The sequence below is a fragment of the Callorhinus ursinus genome, unplaced genomic scaffold, assembly GCF_003265705.2.
Source record: "Callorhinus ursinus isolate GAN/ISIS: 27379988/994484 unplaced genomic scaffold, GSC_fseal_2.0 scaffold2, whole genome shotgun sequence".
In the NCBI taxonomy this organism is placed as follows: domain Eukaryota; kingdom Metazoa; phylum Chordata; class Mammalia; order Carnivora; family Otariidae; genus Callorhinus; species Callorhinus ursinus.
Genome location: NW_027397064.1, coordinates 70,006,381 through 70,020,219, shown reverse-complemented (window position 1 = coordinate 70,020,219; position 13,839 = coordinate 70,006,381). Strand labels below are relative to the sequence as shown.

The following is a 13,839-nucleotide window of genomic DNA, read 5'->3' as shown; positions in this document are numbered from 1 at the left end:
AACCCACGCTGGCGAGGGGGTGTTGGAGTTCCGGGGAAGAGGAAGGCGAGTTTAGTTTTGGACATGCAGAGTTTGTGTTGCCAGGGTTGATGTCAGCAAGCTGGAAATAAAGGACTAAAACTGCAGCACAGGTAAAACAATGGGGAAACCTATTTGTGAGCTGCCCGCGTGGAGGTGGCAGTTGAAGTGGGTATTCACGTCATTTTTCCAAGGGAAAGGGTGCAGAGAAGGGAGCTGAGATTGACTGGTTTGGAATTGGGTGTTGGCGATGATGATTGCATTCAGCTTCTCTTTCAGAAGTGTAAGGATATATGTTTAGGAATACATGGTGATAATAGTTTTAAATAAAACCAGATTATCCCAATTTCATTGGAGTTTTGTCATAATGTGATCTTTAGATGCCCCGTGCTGTGTGAGATAGAGCCTGGTCTTGTGCATCATCCGAGCTTGGGACCCAAGGCTTAGGCTTCTCAGGACAAGGTTCCTAGTGTTCTTTCCTCTGAGAGACAAGAAGTGGAGTTAGTGTTCCGAGTTGATGGTGGCTTGTGGCAGGCTGCTGGGTCTCTCTGTCTCAACTTCTTTATCGGTCAAAGAGGACAATTAGAGTTCTATCTCCTCCTTGTAAGGGTGAGACAAGACCCCTCACAGCGGGGAAAATTTCACAGCGCCAGCCAAAGGATGCTTTTGTCTCCACCTGTGCTGTGGTTTTCATGGTGTTTGGTTGCATTTGTGGAGCAAAGGACTTCTATTTGTAACAGATGTGCTGTATTGATAAAAGGGGATAATTGTAAGGAGTCCTGAGTCTCAGTTGGGGATGGATGGCTTTGTGGTTTTCAATGAATTATCAGTACACGGGAATAGGTGTTTTATTAGGTTTATGAGAAGGCAGAGGGAGTTGGCTTGGGAAGTTTGCATAAAAACAAGGACCAGACATTTAAAGAATTTATTTTATATCCAGCTCTGTTGTAGACTCCCATATTTTGCTGTAGTGGAAAGATGCTTCACTGAGATCATGAAAACTTAGTACATCTGTGCAGCATCCTCATTATATCTAGAACAATTTCACATCCACTGTTTCTAATTCAGTGTCATTCAAGAAACATGTGTTCCTGTTTTTCACTGGGTTCTAAGTGGGATGTTTTTCCTTAAAGGGACCACACACTTATATTGAGGAAATAACTTTGTGCTACCAGTATAAGGAACCTTCTAGGTTTGGAGACTGTAGCATCTCCCCCCTCCCAAACGGCCTCCCCCCAACTAGAAAGAAAAGTGATCTATGTGTATTTGTAGGGATGTGTGTGTGTGGTTTCTATGCCACTTCACAATACTGATTTTATTCCTTAGGTCTGAGATCTGTTTCATACTGTTCGTATGTGTTCCGAGAAGTGGTGACAGAATCCACGATCAAAGGTCTCACTGCAGAGTTACTAAGGGCTTTAATTGAAACTCCAACTGGGTTTTATTTTTTTTCCACTGGGTTTTAGAGAAGAAAAGTGAGATGTTCGTATGTGGTATGTCCTCTCACTTCAAGCATAGAGCTTGAACTTCATAGATTTGATGAAATTTTATGGGACTCCCAGAAATAACGTTTGTAATATCCACGCATAGGAATTATTCTGTAATTCACAGTTTAGCCAAAGTGTTATTTGCAGTTGGGTCGGGTTTGCACGCCACCAGTTTAGTTCGGCACTACCCTCCCAGCTCTCCTGTGACTACTTACATCTTTCTGGGAAGTTGAGCGGCTGCCATGGCTGAAACTGTGAGCCAGACTTAGGTAATTTTATTAGTCTAGAAAAAGTATTACACTCCTGCAGCTGTTGTTGTAGGTCCTGACCATGAAAACAAAAACCGTCTCAGTTGCCTGGGATCCATGAGAAATTGGCAGTGGCCCAATGTAAGTCCATGTATTTTGGACTCTAAATTATATTTATCTTCATATGGGCATCCCCTGATTTAGGGCACGCAGCTGGGGAGCGGTGTGCCTGTATGAGGCGGTGGGGGTAGGGGAGCCTCCGATACCACCCTTAACCAGGAAGCCTGATCCAGTTAATTGGAAGACTATATACCTCCTGGATAAAGGATAAGGAGAGCGTCCAAGAAAACAGAACCATAATAAAATACACTTGTCCCATATATTCAACCTGGCTTTCCTGGTTTTGTCTGTTGTGTCATAGTGTAAATTCCCACAGGTCTTTCTCTTGCAATGACAGGCTGGTTATTGTGGGTGGGTTAGTAATATGGTGGTGATGGACTTTCTTGTTAAATAGAACTTTTATAGATCACTTTGAAAACTAATCATGGGACTTGGCATTTAATTGCTAGGAGTGGTGCATATGTGGAATACCCAGTCCTGCGAATGTGTGCCAGTCAGTAAATGGCTGTCTAATTTTCTGAATTTCAGTGGTTCTGTGAGTGGGAGAAAACTGCACTACTGTGTGTCTAGAAGCCCCTGGGCTATTAGCAGAGCACTTAGCAAGTCTGAGTAATTGTCCCATTGAGTCTCATTCTTTGGGTCAGAGTCTCTAATCCTTGGGGTCCTTGGATGTACTTCAGGGCATCTGTGAACGTGGGTGGGTGGGGAAAAAAATTACATCTTTGTTTTCGCAATCTCTAACCAGAATGTGGCTTTTTCTCCAGTCGTGAAAATGGGTAGCATCACATACTGTCAATAGCACCTGTGGCTTTGGCAAGTAGAAATCAGATTTTTGTACCGCATTGTGGGAGATAGTTTAAACTATCACTTACGCTCATCATTGCTTTAGAAAACGACCGTAGCTCTTAGACCTGCAACTGTGTCTTGTTATGTGCGTTAAGAAGCACACATTTACTATTCTCACAGTTTTGCTGTTTATTTTTTAAAGATTTTATTTATTGAGAGAGAGAGAATGAGAGAGAGAACACGAGAGGGGGGAGGGTCAGAGGGAGAAGCAGACTCCCCGCTGAGCAGGGAGCCCGATGCGGGACTCCATCCTGGGACTCCAGGATCATGACCTGAGCCGAAGGCAGTCGCTTAACCAACTGAGCCACCCAGGCGCCCCCACAGTTTTGCTGTTTAAATATTTTTATATCTGTGTTTCAATATAATTGATTTTCTTTTTAAGAGTATTTTCTTCATCAGAATCCTTCAGAAACACTCTGAGAGGATCTGGATTGCTGAAGCAGTCCATGACACCTAAAAGCTCCCAGACTCCTGCCTTGGATGGCACCCTTGTAGCTCTCTCCTCTCACTCTGAGATCAAGTTAGTTAACATTTAAAAAAAAATTTGACTTCTGCTTCCTAGCATGAACTGTCTTTGATTTTTGGGGCTCTGACCTTCCCAATACAACCATCCACCATTTCCGGGTAACCTTTCTTAATGGGCCCCTATAGCAGTCCCCTTTAAGACTGCTTACTGCAACCAAGTGTTTATGGCCAAAATGGTTTCCCCTACAAATTTTAGGTAAGAGTATACAGTGCTCTGTGTGTTGATATTATTTGCTTTAGCTATGGAAGAGATGATGCTGTGTGACTTGTGTGAATTTCATTTAGCTCTTCACTGTGTTACCATGACAGGCATACCCTAGTTTTATTTTAGAACTTGACATCCAGGGTTAAAACCTTATTATATCTATTGGACTATGGAAAACTGCCCAGAGAAAGCAAGCTTGGACACCAGGCCATTCCTTGCCCCATCTCATCACCTTTTAACGGGCTTCATGCAGTTCATTCAGTGAGCTAGGGGGTGGGTTTTGAGCTCCTCTTGAATAACACCGTTCCTAACTTCTGGGGTGTTAGGAACAGGGGAAGCCTTGCCCATGTGACACTGCAGTTTCTGTCCCAGATGCTCTTCCCTGTTGGTCATATGGCCCAACTTCCAGTGGTGGTGTTCTGTAAGCTCATGGATTCAAGAGCTTGCTTGCATTTTGTTTCATGACCCCTCCAGGTCACCAGTATTGACATCACTGGTGTTTGAAATAACTCCTAGAGGCCTAGCAGAACTTGAGCAAGGACACAGTTAGGTGTCTGTCCATAGAGGCAGATTCTCTGTTTCAGGATAGACTTGAGACATGGGATGCTGCTCTGTGGGTGGAGGTGTGTGTGTGTGTGTCCGTCCAAAGATGATTTTTTTCCCCTCCCCTATTAAGCAGTTTTGTCTGTTTGACTACCTCACCAGGTCCCTGGGAGCTAGTCTGTCTCGTTTTTAGCCAAAAAAGGAGGTATAAGATAGGGACTGTGTTGTTAGGCCCTGGAGCAAAACTACTGGGATGGATGGGGAACCTGGCTCTGCTCCCGGGAGCCATGTGACCCTGGCAAGTCACTACCTCTCTGTGTCTTTGTAGAATGGAGATATTATAGTACCTTTTGCAGAGGGTGGTTGTGAGGATTAAATATATGTGGGCTAAGTGCTTAGAGCAGGACCTGGTATAGAGTTAGTGTTAAGTGGGTGTTGCTGGCTGCACATTTCAGTCACCTGGGGGAGTTGTGAAAAACTATACCAGGTATTGGGGACTCTCATCCTAATGAAATCAGGAGGTGGGGGGCGGGGGGTTATCGCCTTGTTCAGAGCATCCTAGCAAGTCACTGACAGAAGTGGAGGAGGGATTTTGATGTCTTCTGTTCCACGGGTTTAAGTGAAGGATCCATCTGTCAGCTACAGAGGCAAGAGATCTTTGTGTAATGAATAGCTGCCTTTCACGGGGCATCTTTGAAGTTGTTTGACCTTTTTCACTTTGAGGCCAGATGCCGTGCAATTTAAAAAATTTAATTTCTTTAGATTTATAATACCAAACTTTATTCAGTTGGCACTGATTGATTGAGTGCCTTTTAACAGTTTCTGAAAAATGGACTTTCTGACATGTCTTCAAGGTCTCTTCTCCTTTTCCTGTAAAGGCTTATCGCCCATGCCCGAGACTCCGGCCAGGGGCTCTTTTTTCATCTGGGGTGATGGCTTATCAGCTACTGTGATGACAGTGGTCTTAGGAACCAGAAATAAAGTTTGCCCATAAAATTATAGCTCCTGCAGGTGGAAGAGGCCTGATTGTCCAGTCAAGCAAGAGAGGAAGCAGTATCCCTATTAGACAGATGAGCCCATGAAAGGGGGAATAACTTGCCCAAAGCTATTTTGTTTATGGAATGCCTTCTATCTTTCTTCAGGGAGTTGTAGTTGCTAGACATCAAGAAGTTGGTGTGTATAAGCTGGGAGTTCGTCACTCTGTTGTACGGTACAAGTGGAAAGCTTCACAGAAAGGAAGAAGGGGAAAGAAGGAAATGTCCGTGTGGCTGTTGTGGAGATAATTGCCATAGGGAGGATCAGGGCTTGGGTCTCCTGCTGCCGTAAACCTTACAGGGGGGCATCCTGTGACCCGAGACACGTCCTCTACGGGGCTGTGTGAGAGGGTGGGAGCACGTTCAAAGACTTGGCTTCGTATTCAAACCCTAGGTGGTCCTCCATGGGCTTTTGACCTCGTGGCCACTGGGGCTTGAGTTGATATTGGCTTTCTCCCAGCCTTGGCTGGATGAAAGACAACTACACTTTCACCCTCCTGCACAAGCCACCTTGTCTTTGAGGCTTGTATTCACTCTCCTGGTCACTTCTCTACCCCCTTGTCCCCGAGTTCATTCAAGCCTTTGGAAGCAGCCACTTGGTGCCTGAGCTTTCAAGTTCCAGGTTCATCTTTACATATTGTGTAACTTTGCGGAAGTTGTTAATCTCTCTAAGCTTTTCTGCTTCCTTGGTTATAAAAAAAGAATCCATACATATCTCATAGAGTTTTGTTTTGGTTTGGTTATTTGGGGGTTTTTCTATATAGATATATATATATTGACCTGTAGTCAACGCTTAATACTAGCTATTAGGATGATGGCTGATACCCCAGATGCTACCTCCGTTACTGCAGTAAGCATCTGAATGGCCCCTCCCCGTACCAGGAATCAAGTTGCTTCCAGCAACCCTCATTTGAAGGCCTTCCACTTTACCAAACCATGCTTTTGGCCATCATGTGGACTTCATCATTGTCCGGAATTGTTCCATATCCAAAATTTAAAAATTCATTTAAAAAGCCTGGACTCTTTCTCAACTCCCTCATTCACTTAGTCTGGCTGTCTTCGTTCTTTGATTTCCTTGACACCCCATCCCTGTCTTCTCTGGCCATCAGACCTCTCAGGGCCTCACCCCTTCCTGTCCAGTCCTGACTCCATGGAGCACCACTCCCAGCATGTCACACGGGCCCCCTTCTCAGTCTTGGTGCACCTGTGCTGCAGACACCCAGTCACTGATCAGTCCTCTCCTCTTCTGGGGGGTTCTTGGGGCTGAGCATCAGAGGATGCAGCTGCATAGATTCATTATTGGGTGCCATGGCTTGCTTGGTCTGCAACCTGGATTGGGTAGTCAGAGCTGTTCAGCTGTCCTTGTAATCTTGTGCTTGCCTTCGTCTCTTCTGCAAAGGCTGTTTTCAACCTTTACTGCTCCTCTCATACCTTATTTTTACTTTAGAGAGAAAATGGAGGCATGAACTCCTAGCTTCCTGCCTATGTTTTTTGACTTTGTTTTCTTCCCCCTCTGTCATATTATGCTTGACTTTGTGTCCCTCTTTGCTTGGTACAGACACTTAGAAATTTGTGCAGAATGAAAAACTGCAATCTCTAGCCCAGTGCTGCTTCCTTAATTGGAAAATCAGGTTGTAACCCTGTCTCTCTCTGCATCTTGCTGACCCAGGAGAGTCAGGATAAGTTCCTCCAGTGCTCAGGGCCTTGCATTTTAAATGAGGCTGTTATATTCGTTTAAATTTATTAAAGGATGGCAGTCTATTTTGAGTTACAACTATTCCCTTTGGGAATTATAGATGGATTAAAATTATGTTCCTCCCTAATATATCTATTGGTACTGAAGCAACAAAACAAATACTCTGCTGGGGTGGGGAGTGGGGCAAGTTCTGACCATCAGTGGCTCACAGCTTAGTGGAGGAAGCAGGTGGGTAAGAAGGCCTTGAGCAGTTTTGGGGTGGCTTTTTTTTTTTAAGGTTTATTTACTAGAGAGAGAGAGAGAGCTTGAGCAAGTTGGGGGAGGAGTAGAGGGAGAGACTCTTTCAAGCCAACTCCCCGCTGAGCATGGAGCTCATTAACTCGGGGCAATCCCAGGACCCATGAGATCTTGACCTGAGCTGAAACCAAGAGTCGATCACTTAATCAACTGAGCTACCCAGGTGTCCCGAGGTGGCTTTTGAAGTGGATTTGCAAATGCCTTTGCTTTCTCAGATCTAAACATCTATGAATGTCTGGATGGTGGTGGTGGTGGTAATAATATCGCAGTTATTTTGTCTTCTCGTTTGGAGCATCTTGCCATTGGGGTAGGGAGGTAGGTGCTTGGTTGAGAAGCATCCAACCCAAAGACAGCTTCTGGCGACTAGGGGCTTTCTGCAAGACCGGTGCTCAGTCTTGTAAATAGCCATTGGCCTGGGACACATAAGGCTTATTGCCAGGAATGCTGCCCTTGGTTTTCTCCCTGTCTAAGCTCTTCCTGGTTTGAAGGAGAATGTATTGATTTCAGGTTTTGGCTTTTCTGTCATTGTACTTATCCCTTCTGTATGTGTATTTGAAATACCAAAATAAAACCTCCCTGCAGCCTTCTGAAGACTGGATAAGAGAACAGATCCTGCTGTGGAAATGAGTTGTTGATTGTGTATAGGCCAGATAACTTTGACCATAAATTTGGAAACTAGTGGTTGGTACCAGAACAATTCTTAAATTATTGGTCCAAGGGCGCCTGCGTGGCTCAGTTGGTGAAGTAACTGCCTTTGGCTCGAGTCATGATCCTGGAGTCCCGGGATGGATCGAGTCCCGCATTGGGCTCCCTGCTCAGCGGGGAGTCTGCTTCTCCCTCTGACCCTCCCCCTTCTCATGCTCTCTCTCTCTCATTCTCTCTCTCAAATAAATAAATAAAATCTTTAAAAAAAAATTACTGGTCCAAACCCCTTGTGTGAGAGAATTGCCATTGAGTTCCCTTCCATAACAACCTGCTATTCATTCATTTAAAAAATATCCTTACTGTTTTTTGTGTATAAGGTACATTGCTAGGTACTGGGAGGGATTTGTAGAGTTGACTGCCATGGCCTGGGAAGGTTTTATGGAGGAAGTAGTGTTTAAAAGTTGGGCTCAAGGGCGCCTGGGTGGCTCAGTCGTTAAGCGTCTGCCTTCGGCTCAGGTCATGATCGCGGGGTCCTGGGATTGAGCCCGCATCGGGCTTCCTGCTCCGCGGGAAGCCTGCTTCTCCCTCTCCCACTCCCCCTGCTTGTGTTCCCTCTCTCACTGTGTCTCTTTCTGTCAAATAAATAAACAAAATCTTTAAAAAAAAAAAAAGTTGGGCTCAACAGATCTCTTCACAATATAAAAAAAAAAAAAAATGGCTCTTGGAGCCAGAAGTAAGTAGCTTGTTCATATTTTCCTCCTAAAGTGAAATTTCCTTTTTGTCAAGTAGCTCACAAAATGAAAACTCTTTGAACAAACTTGCATATTAGTAATTTTCTAGTAACTTGAAATACCAGCTTGGGAGAGTCAGGATTTTAAACTTTTTTAAGTAAACTCTACACCCAACATGTGGCTGAAACTTACAACCCCAAGATCAAGAGTCGCATCCTCTACCTACTGAGCCAGCCGGGTGCCTCAGGAGAGTCAGGTTTTTTGCTTGTTTATTTTTTTAGAAACTTTTCCCAAAGCAACTTCTGTATCCTCCTATAAAATATTTAAAACGTGGGCTGAAAGTGATTTCAATCTAATAGAGAGTTTCCACTTAATTTGTGCATCAGAAAACATTTGAGTTGAGACTTCATGCCCAGAAATCTTTTAAGATTTATTTATTTATTTATTTATTTATTTATTCATTCATTCATTCATTCATTCATTCATTCATGTGAGAGAGAGAGAGAGAGAGAGAGAGAGAGGCAGAGGGAGAAGCAGGCTCCCAAGGAGCAGGGAGCCCGATGCAGAACTCGATCCCAGGACCCTGGGACCATGACCTGAGCCGAAGGCAGATGCTTAACCATCTGAGCCACCCAGGCGCCCCCCCCCCCAGGAATCTTTTAAATTCAGATTACTTGAGGCTGTAAATTTACTATGCTTTTTAATAAGTCCTATTCAAATTGGAAGTCTTTTTGCCTACAACAAGCCTAAGTATAAAGAGCAGTAGAATTAGATGTACGGTTTGTGGAATGGCTTTGAATAAAGAGTGAATGGTTGAGCCTTTGTGTCTTGGGGAATAAATTATAGCCCAGTGATGCCATACTAGCAGTGGAAATGGGGCAATAACATCATACAGTTGCTTTCTGATTGCTTGGTCAGTAGCCACTCTTGTTCCCCCAGCTTTTCTGGACGAATCATCTGAATCCTAGAGAAGTTCAGTGACTTGTTCCCAGTCACAACATGAAGACCAGGGCTGGGCTTAGGTCTCTTGATACCTGGGCTTTTTCAACTATAGAAAAAAAAGTGGGGGCGGGGAGAGAGACCTACTGGAATTTCAAGTATTCATCAAGGGTTGTTTTTCCCCAGCCTCATGGGAGCTCTAAAAGAATGTTGAGATATGGCTCTTGCTTTCAGGAAGCTTCTATAACACAGTTTTCCGTGAATTTCCAGCCAACAGCCAGTGCCCCATCTAGCAGGCCTCTTTGTTTCCTTTTGTGGTCTCTATTCTGCTTTGTTTTCTTGACTTGCTCTATTCTATATATTATTTATCTTGAAAGGTGCTTTAGACCCCCCACTGCCGCCACACATTTCCTTTCTTTTAGTAAACATTAAAGGTTGCTAATGGAAAGTAAATTCTAAAAGTAGCCATACACAGGACATGGCTGTTATTCAGATGAGTCAAATCTTGGTTGGGAAAAAATTTTCAAACCCTTAAAGTTGAGGATGTTTTTGATGTCTTCCGTTTTCTGGGGGGAGGGGGATCCTTAATTATGTACAACTTATTTTTCAGTGTTTCACTTGTAAATATTGCTGTTCTGGTTTGCTTGATATTGACAAAAGAAGGGAGGCACCTTCAGAAGACGCTTTGCTCTGAGGTCAGATAAACTGATGGGAGAAGCTCCTTCCAATGGAGTGTGCACAAATTCAGGATAACTGGATAATAAGATTTTGTGATTGTGAGAGTTTTTAAGGTTATTCAGGTGTGGACATGAAAGTATTATGAAATGCAGCATTTTCCTCGCTAGTATCTCATTGCCTGATGTCACATGAATTTAACTGCGTTTTCTGGCATTCCTTGGGAATGAAAATATATAGGAATTTTCCTTGTAACTTATAAACTGCTATAAATGTTGGCTAATTGCTTGATTTGGAGGAAATCGCTCATCTGTGTTCATTGCAGCCTAGTTAAATCTGTCAACAAATAACTGAGAACAGAGTGTGTGCGAAGCCTGTGTTCTGGCTTCTGTTTGTATTAAAGAATAAACATAGTCCTTGCCCTCAGCTCACAGATTCAACTTGGAATTATGTAAATAGGCAGTATGGCACTCCAGAAGAGGAAAATTTTCATCCTAGTGTTATTCTGTGATTTCAGACAAGGTAGTCATGGTTATGATGCTGCTATCGTGATAGCAAGCCAAAACAGATTTCGTCTTGCTTTGAAATCCTCCCTGTTTTACCTAGGGTGATCTTTGTTATATTTTATCTATCACTGTAGTCACTGTGCAGAATTCTAACACATAACATGGAGAAGTTGTGCCTGTCCTCAAAGACTCTATGTGGTAAATGAGAAATCCAAAAAGGGAAAGTAAGTTTGGTACTTTATGTAACTTCTGGGCCTTTTAAAAGGAAGAACTTATGGTATCTGGGAAACTTGGATGTTGAATGGCAGTAGAAAAATAAGGAAATCTAGGTGCCTTCAGGTCATTGGTCTTCTAAGGTTAATGTCCTATACTCTTATTTTCTTTTAAATGAAAATGATAGGAAGTTTTCTCCCTTTAGAGAATTTCAGACGCCGGTCTAGAGGCTGGTCTTTTCTCTCTTCCTCAAAAGTATATAATTTAAAGAAATGACAGCTGAAGTGACTTTTGTACTTGTGTAGACTCATTTGAAGTTTCTCCAGGTCACAGTTTGAATAGGTCTTAGAATATAAATTTAAGCTTTTCCCCTTGACTTGCTATTTATGGAGGAAAGCAGGAACTGGAAAGAAAAATTACAGTGGCTATCTGATAGCCTCTTTCACTTGACTCAAGACCACTGACGTGGAAGGTAAGAGGATCCTGAAAACAGCTGAGCTCCCCAAAGTAGGCATCCAAGATGTCTGGCATGAGATGCCTGAGTCAGTGTGTCTTAGTCCTTGTCCTGTGGGATGTGTCTTCCCAGTGGCACAGCAGATCTGCTGTTGGTTGGAGATGACCAGGGTGATGGATCACGGGCAGCCTCACCGCCATGGTGGGGCCCGAGCTAGTCGGTGATCCAGAGAAGTGTGGGGCCCCTGGACAACTCACCAAGGGACTGTGGCCAGGCTCTGTTGGTGTGTTTTATTTTTATTTTTTTTTAAGTATGTAGTCTTTGTGAAATGACAAATCCTGAAGGTAGGTTGATTGATTTTTTGGCAAAGAAAATATCTGTGCTTAGCAGGTATCTATTACTGAATTTTGTCCACCATTTTTTACACAGCATTTTGCAGTGTTTTAAGCATGACCGTCAAGAGAAATTTGTGTTTCCGTAGTTACTTGTAGAAGCACACTGTGGTCCTCTCCCCAGATTCTGTGCTTGCCTTTCAGGTGAAACCCAGATCTTTGCACCACGGTTCACTGAGGTAGCATTTTAAAGAAGAATTAGGCTGTAAGCCATGCCCCTTTTGTGTGTAGAGACTTGTTTATAAGGTGATTTAACCCTATCAGACTTCACTATAGCTTTCTCCAGATTCTGCTTAAAGATACTGTCCTCCTGGTATCTCTAGGGTGGGTTGATTTGTTGATTTTTGTTTGTTCATTTGTTTGATAGCTGTTGCCCAAAGCTTTCATTTTCTGAGAGGAGAGGCAGAGCAGTGGGAGGAGGAGGACCCTCCTGGGAGTCTGCAGATTTGGATTTGGGCCCTGCTATTAATTAGCTGGGTGACCCCTGGGCAGTCAGCCTTCCAGTGTCTCTGTTTCTTCATCAGGGAAACAAAGGACTTGGAAAAATAAATACAGCCCTGGACCAAATGATCAGAAGGTCACTGTGTGGGCTAATGTTGTGTGACTCTGAATGGCAGTGCTTAGGGACTCTTCCCTCTCTCTGCCCTCACAGAGGCTCTGCTTCACTATGGGGTCGAGCAGTTGTGTGGGCTGCTACACCAAGGCCATTTCGAGCATTCACGCTCAATAGGCAGGTGGGACCCTCCTCTACACACGAGTTTCTCCCTCTTAGCCCCTCTCCCCCTCTTCTTCCGGGAGCAGCCTGCTTGCCTTCCACCGTCCTGCCCTTAGTGCATTAACAAGGTTGTGATGGGTAACACAACCCACTCGGTTTTGTTACTGCTGGGAGTTGTCCAGCCATCTCATCTGAGTTACTGGAGGAAAAAGAGAGCTGTAGGAGACTCTGTGATGAAATAATGGTCCTTTTGTCTGTCTCTTACTATAGGGACGGTTTTAGGTTTCATCTTAGGCCTGGGCCATTGTGTTGTTTTTCCATGCTCAGTACAACCCTGTTTAAAAATGCAGCTTATCATTTTAAGGATTCAGCTGTAGTGGCACAGACTGTTCTACTTTCCTCCCCATCCCCCCCCAAAAAGTCCTAACCATATGTAGTAAAAACCCACTGTTGTGTATGCTGTTTGATTGGGGCTCCTGACATCAGCTTTAAAATGTGTTTCTGTTGTATTTATTTTGCAAATGCTTATAAGGTATGTTTTAATCTGATAAACTTCCAAATGTTTTCCTTGCGGTTATATAATCAGTAGCATCTGCAAAACAAGCTTTCTTCTTAACCATTATCTTGTTGATTCTCCATTCTCATGTTTTCTTTTGATGAGCTGGGGTTAGGAGATCTGAATTCCTGTGCCAGACATCTTACAGTAATGTGCCCAGATTTAGCCTTGTAACCTTAATTCAATGTGGAATGCTGAGAATGCCCTGGTGTGTGTGTGTGTGTGTGTGTGTGCGTGTGTGTAACTTTCATAACAATAGAGTGAACCATTAAAAGTTATAAAACACTCCTATGTCTTTAACATTTAGTTCCCCATCTTAGTTTCTTCACAGAAAATTACTGTAAGACTCAGGGTACCTTTACATTTTCCTAAGCAATCTCTTAGAGCCCAAGTTACTTTTTATGTCAGTATGTAAATTATATTCCAGCTCACAACCCCTAATTCCTCTTCCCTCCCCTCCTTTTCTCTTTAGAAGCAAAGCGTGTGGAAAATGTTAAAAGCTGTGCTGAAGAAGAGCCGTGAGGGAGGAAAGGGAAGCAGGAGAGAAACAGGTATGTACAAGCAGGTGTCTGTGGGGCCGTCGCACCTGTGCACTCCAGGCTGGGTGGACACCATTGCATTGGGAATGGGTCCAAGGAGTGTTCTGGGTTAGGACACACATAATACTGGAAGCTCTGAGAAACTAAATGTATTTCTGAGCTTTTTTTTTTTTCTTTTTAAGATTTTACTTATTTTAGAGAGAGACTGTGAGAGTGAGATAGAGCACGAGTGGGGTGAGGGGCAGAGGGAGAAGCAGAGTCTCCGCTGAGTGGGGAGCCCGATGTGGGACTCTATCCGAGGATTCTGGGAGCATGACCTGAGCTGAAGGCAGACACCCAACTGACTGAGCCACCCAGGCGCCCCTATTTCTGAGCTTTCTTGTGGGTAGTGACTTTAAAAATTGAGTTTGGGTTACGAACCAAATCCTTCCCCAGAAGACTTGTAAGGTTCATAA

General features: G+C 43.7%; 1 protein-coding gene across 11 annotated transcripts in view; it reads left to right on the top strand.

Moving 5' to 3' along the window:
• Positions 1-13,839, top strand: part of TANC1 (tetratricopeptide repeat, ankyrin repeat and coiled-coil containing 1) — a 230,094-nt gene that overhangs the window by 65,391 nt on the left and 150,864 nt on the right. For all 11 annotated transcript variants that reach the window (XM_073883696.1, XM_073883708.1, XM_073883759.1 and 8 more), the window contains one exon: positions 13,318-13,396. In XM_073883696.1, coding sequence (XP_073739797.1) covers positions 13,336-13,396 — 61 coding nt within the window. In that variant the 5' untranslated portion in view covers positions 13,318-13,335. The remainder of the gene's footprint in view (positions 1-13,317; positions 13,397-13,839) is intronic.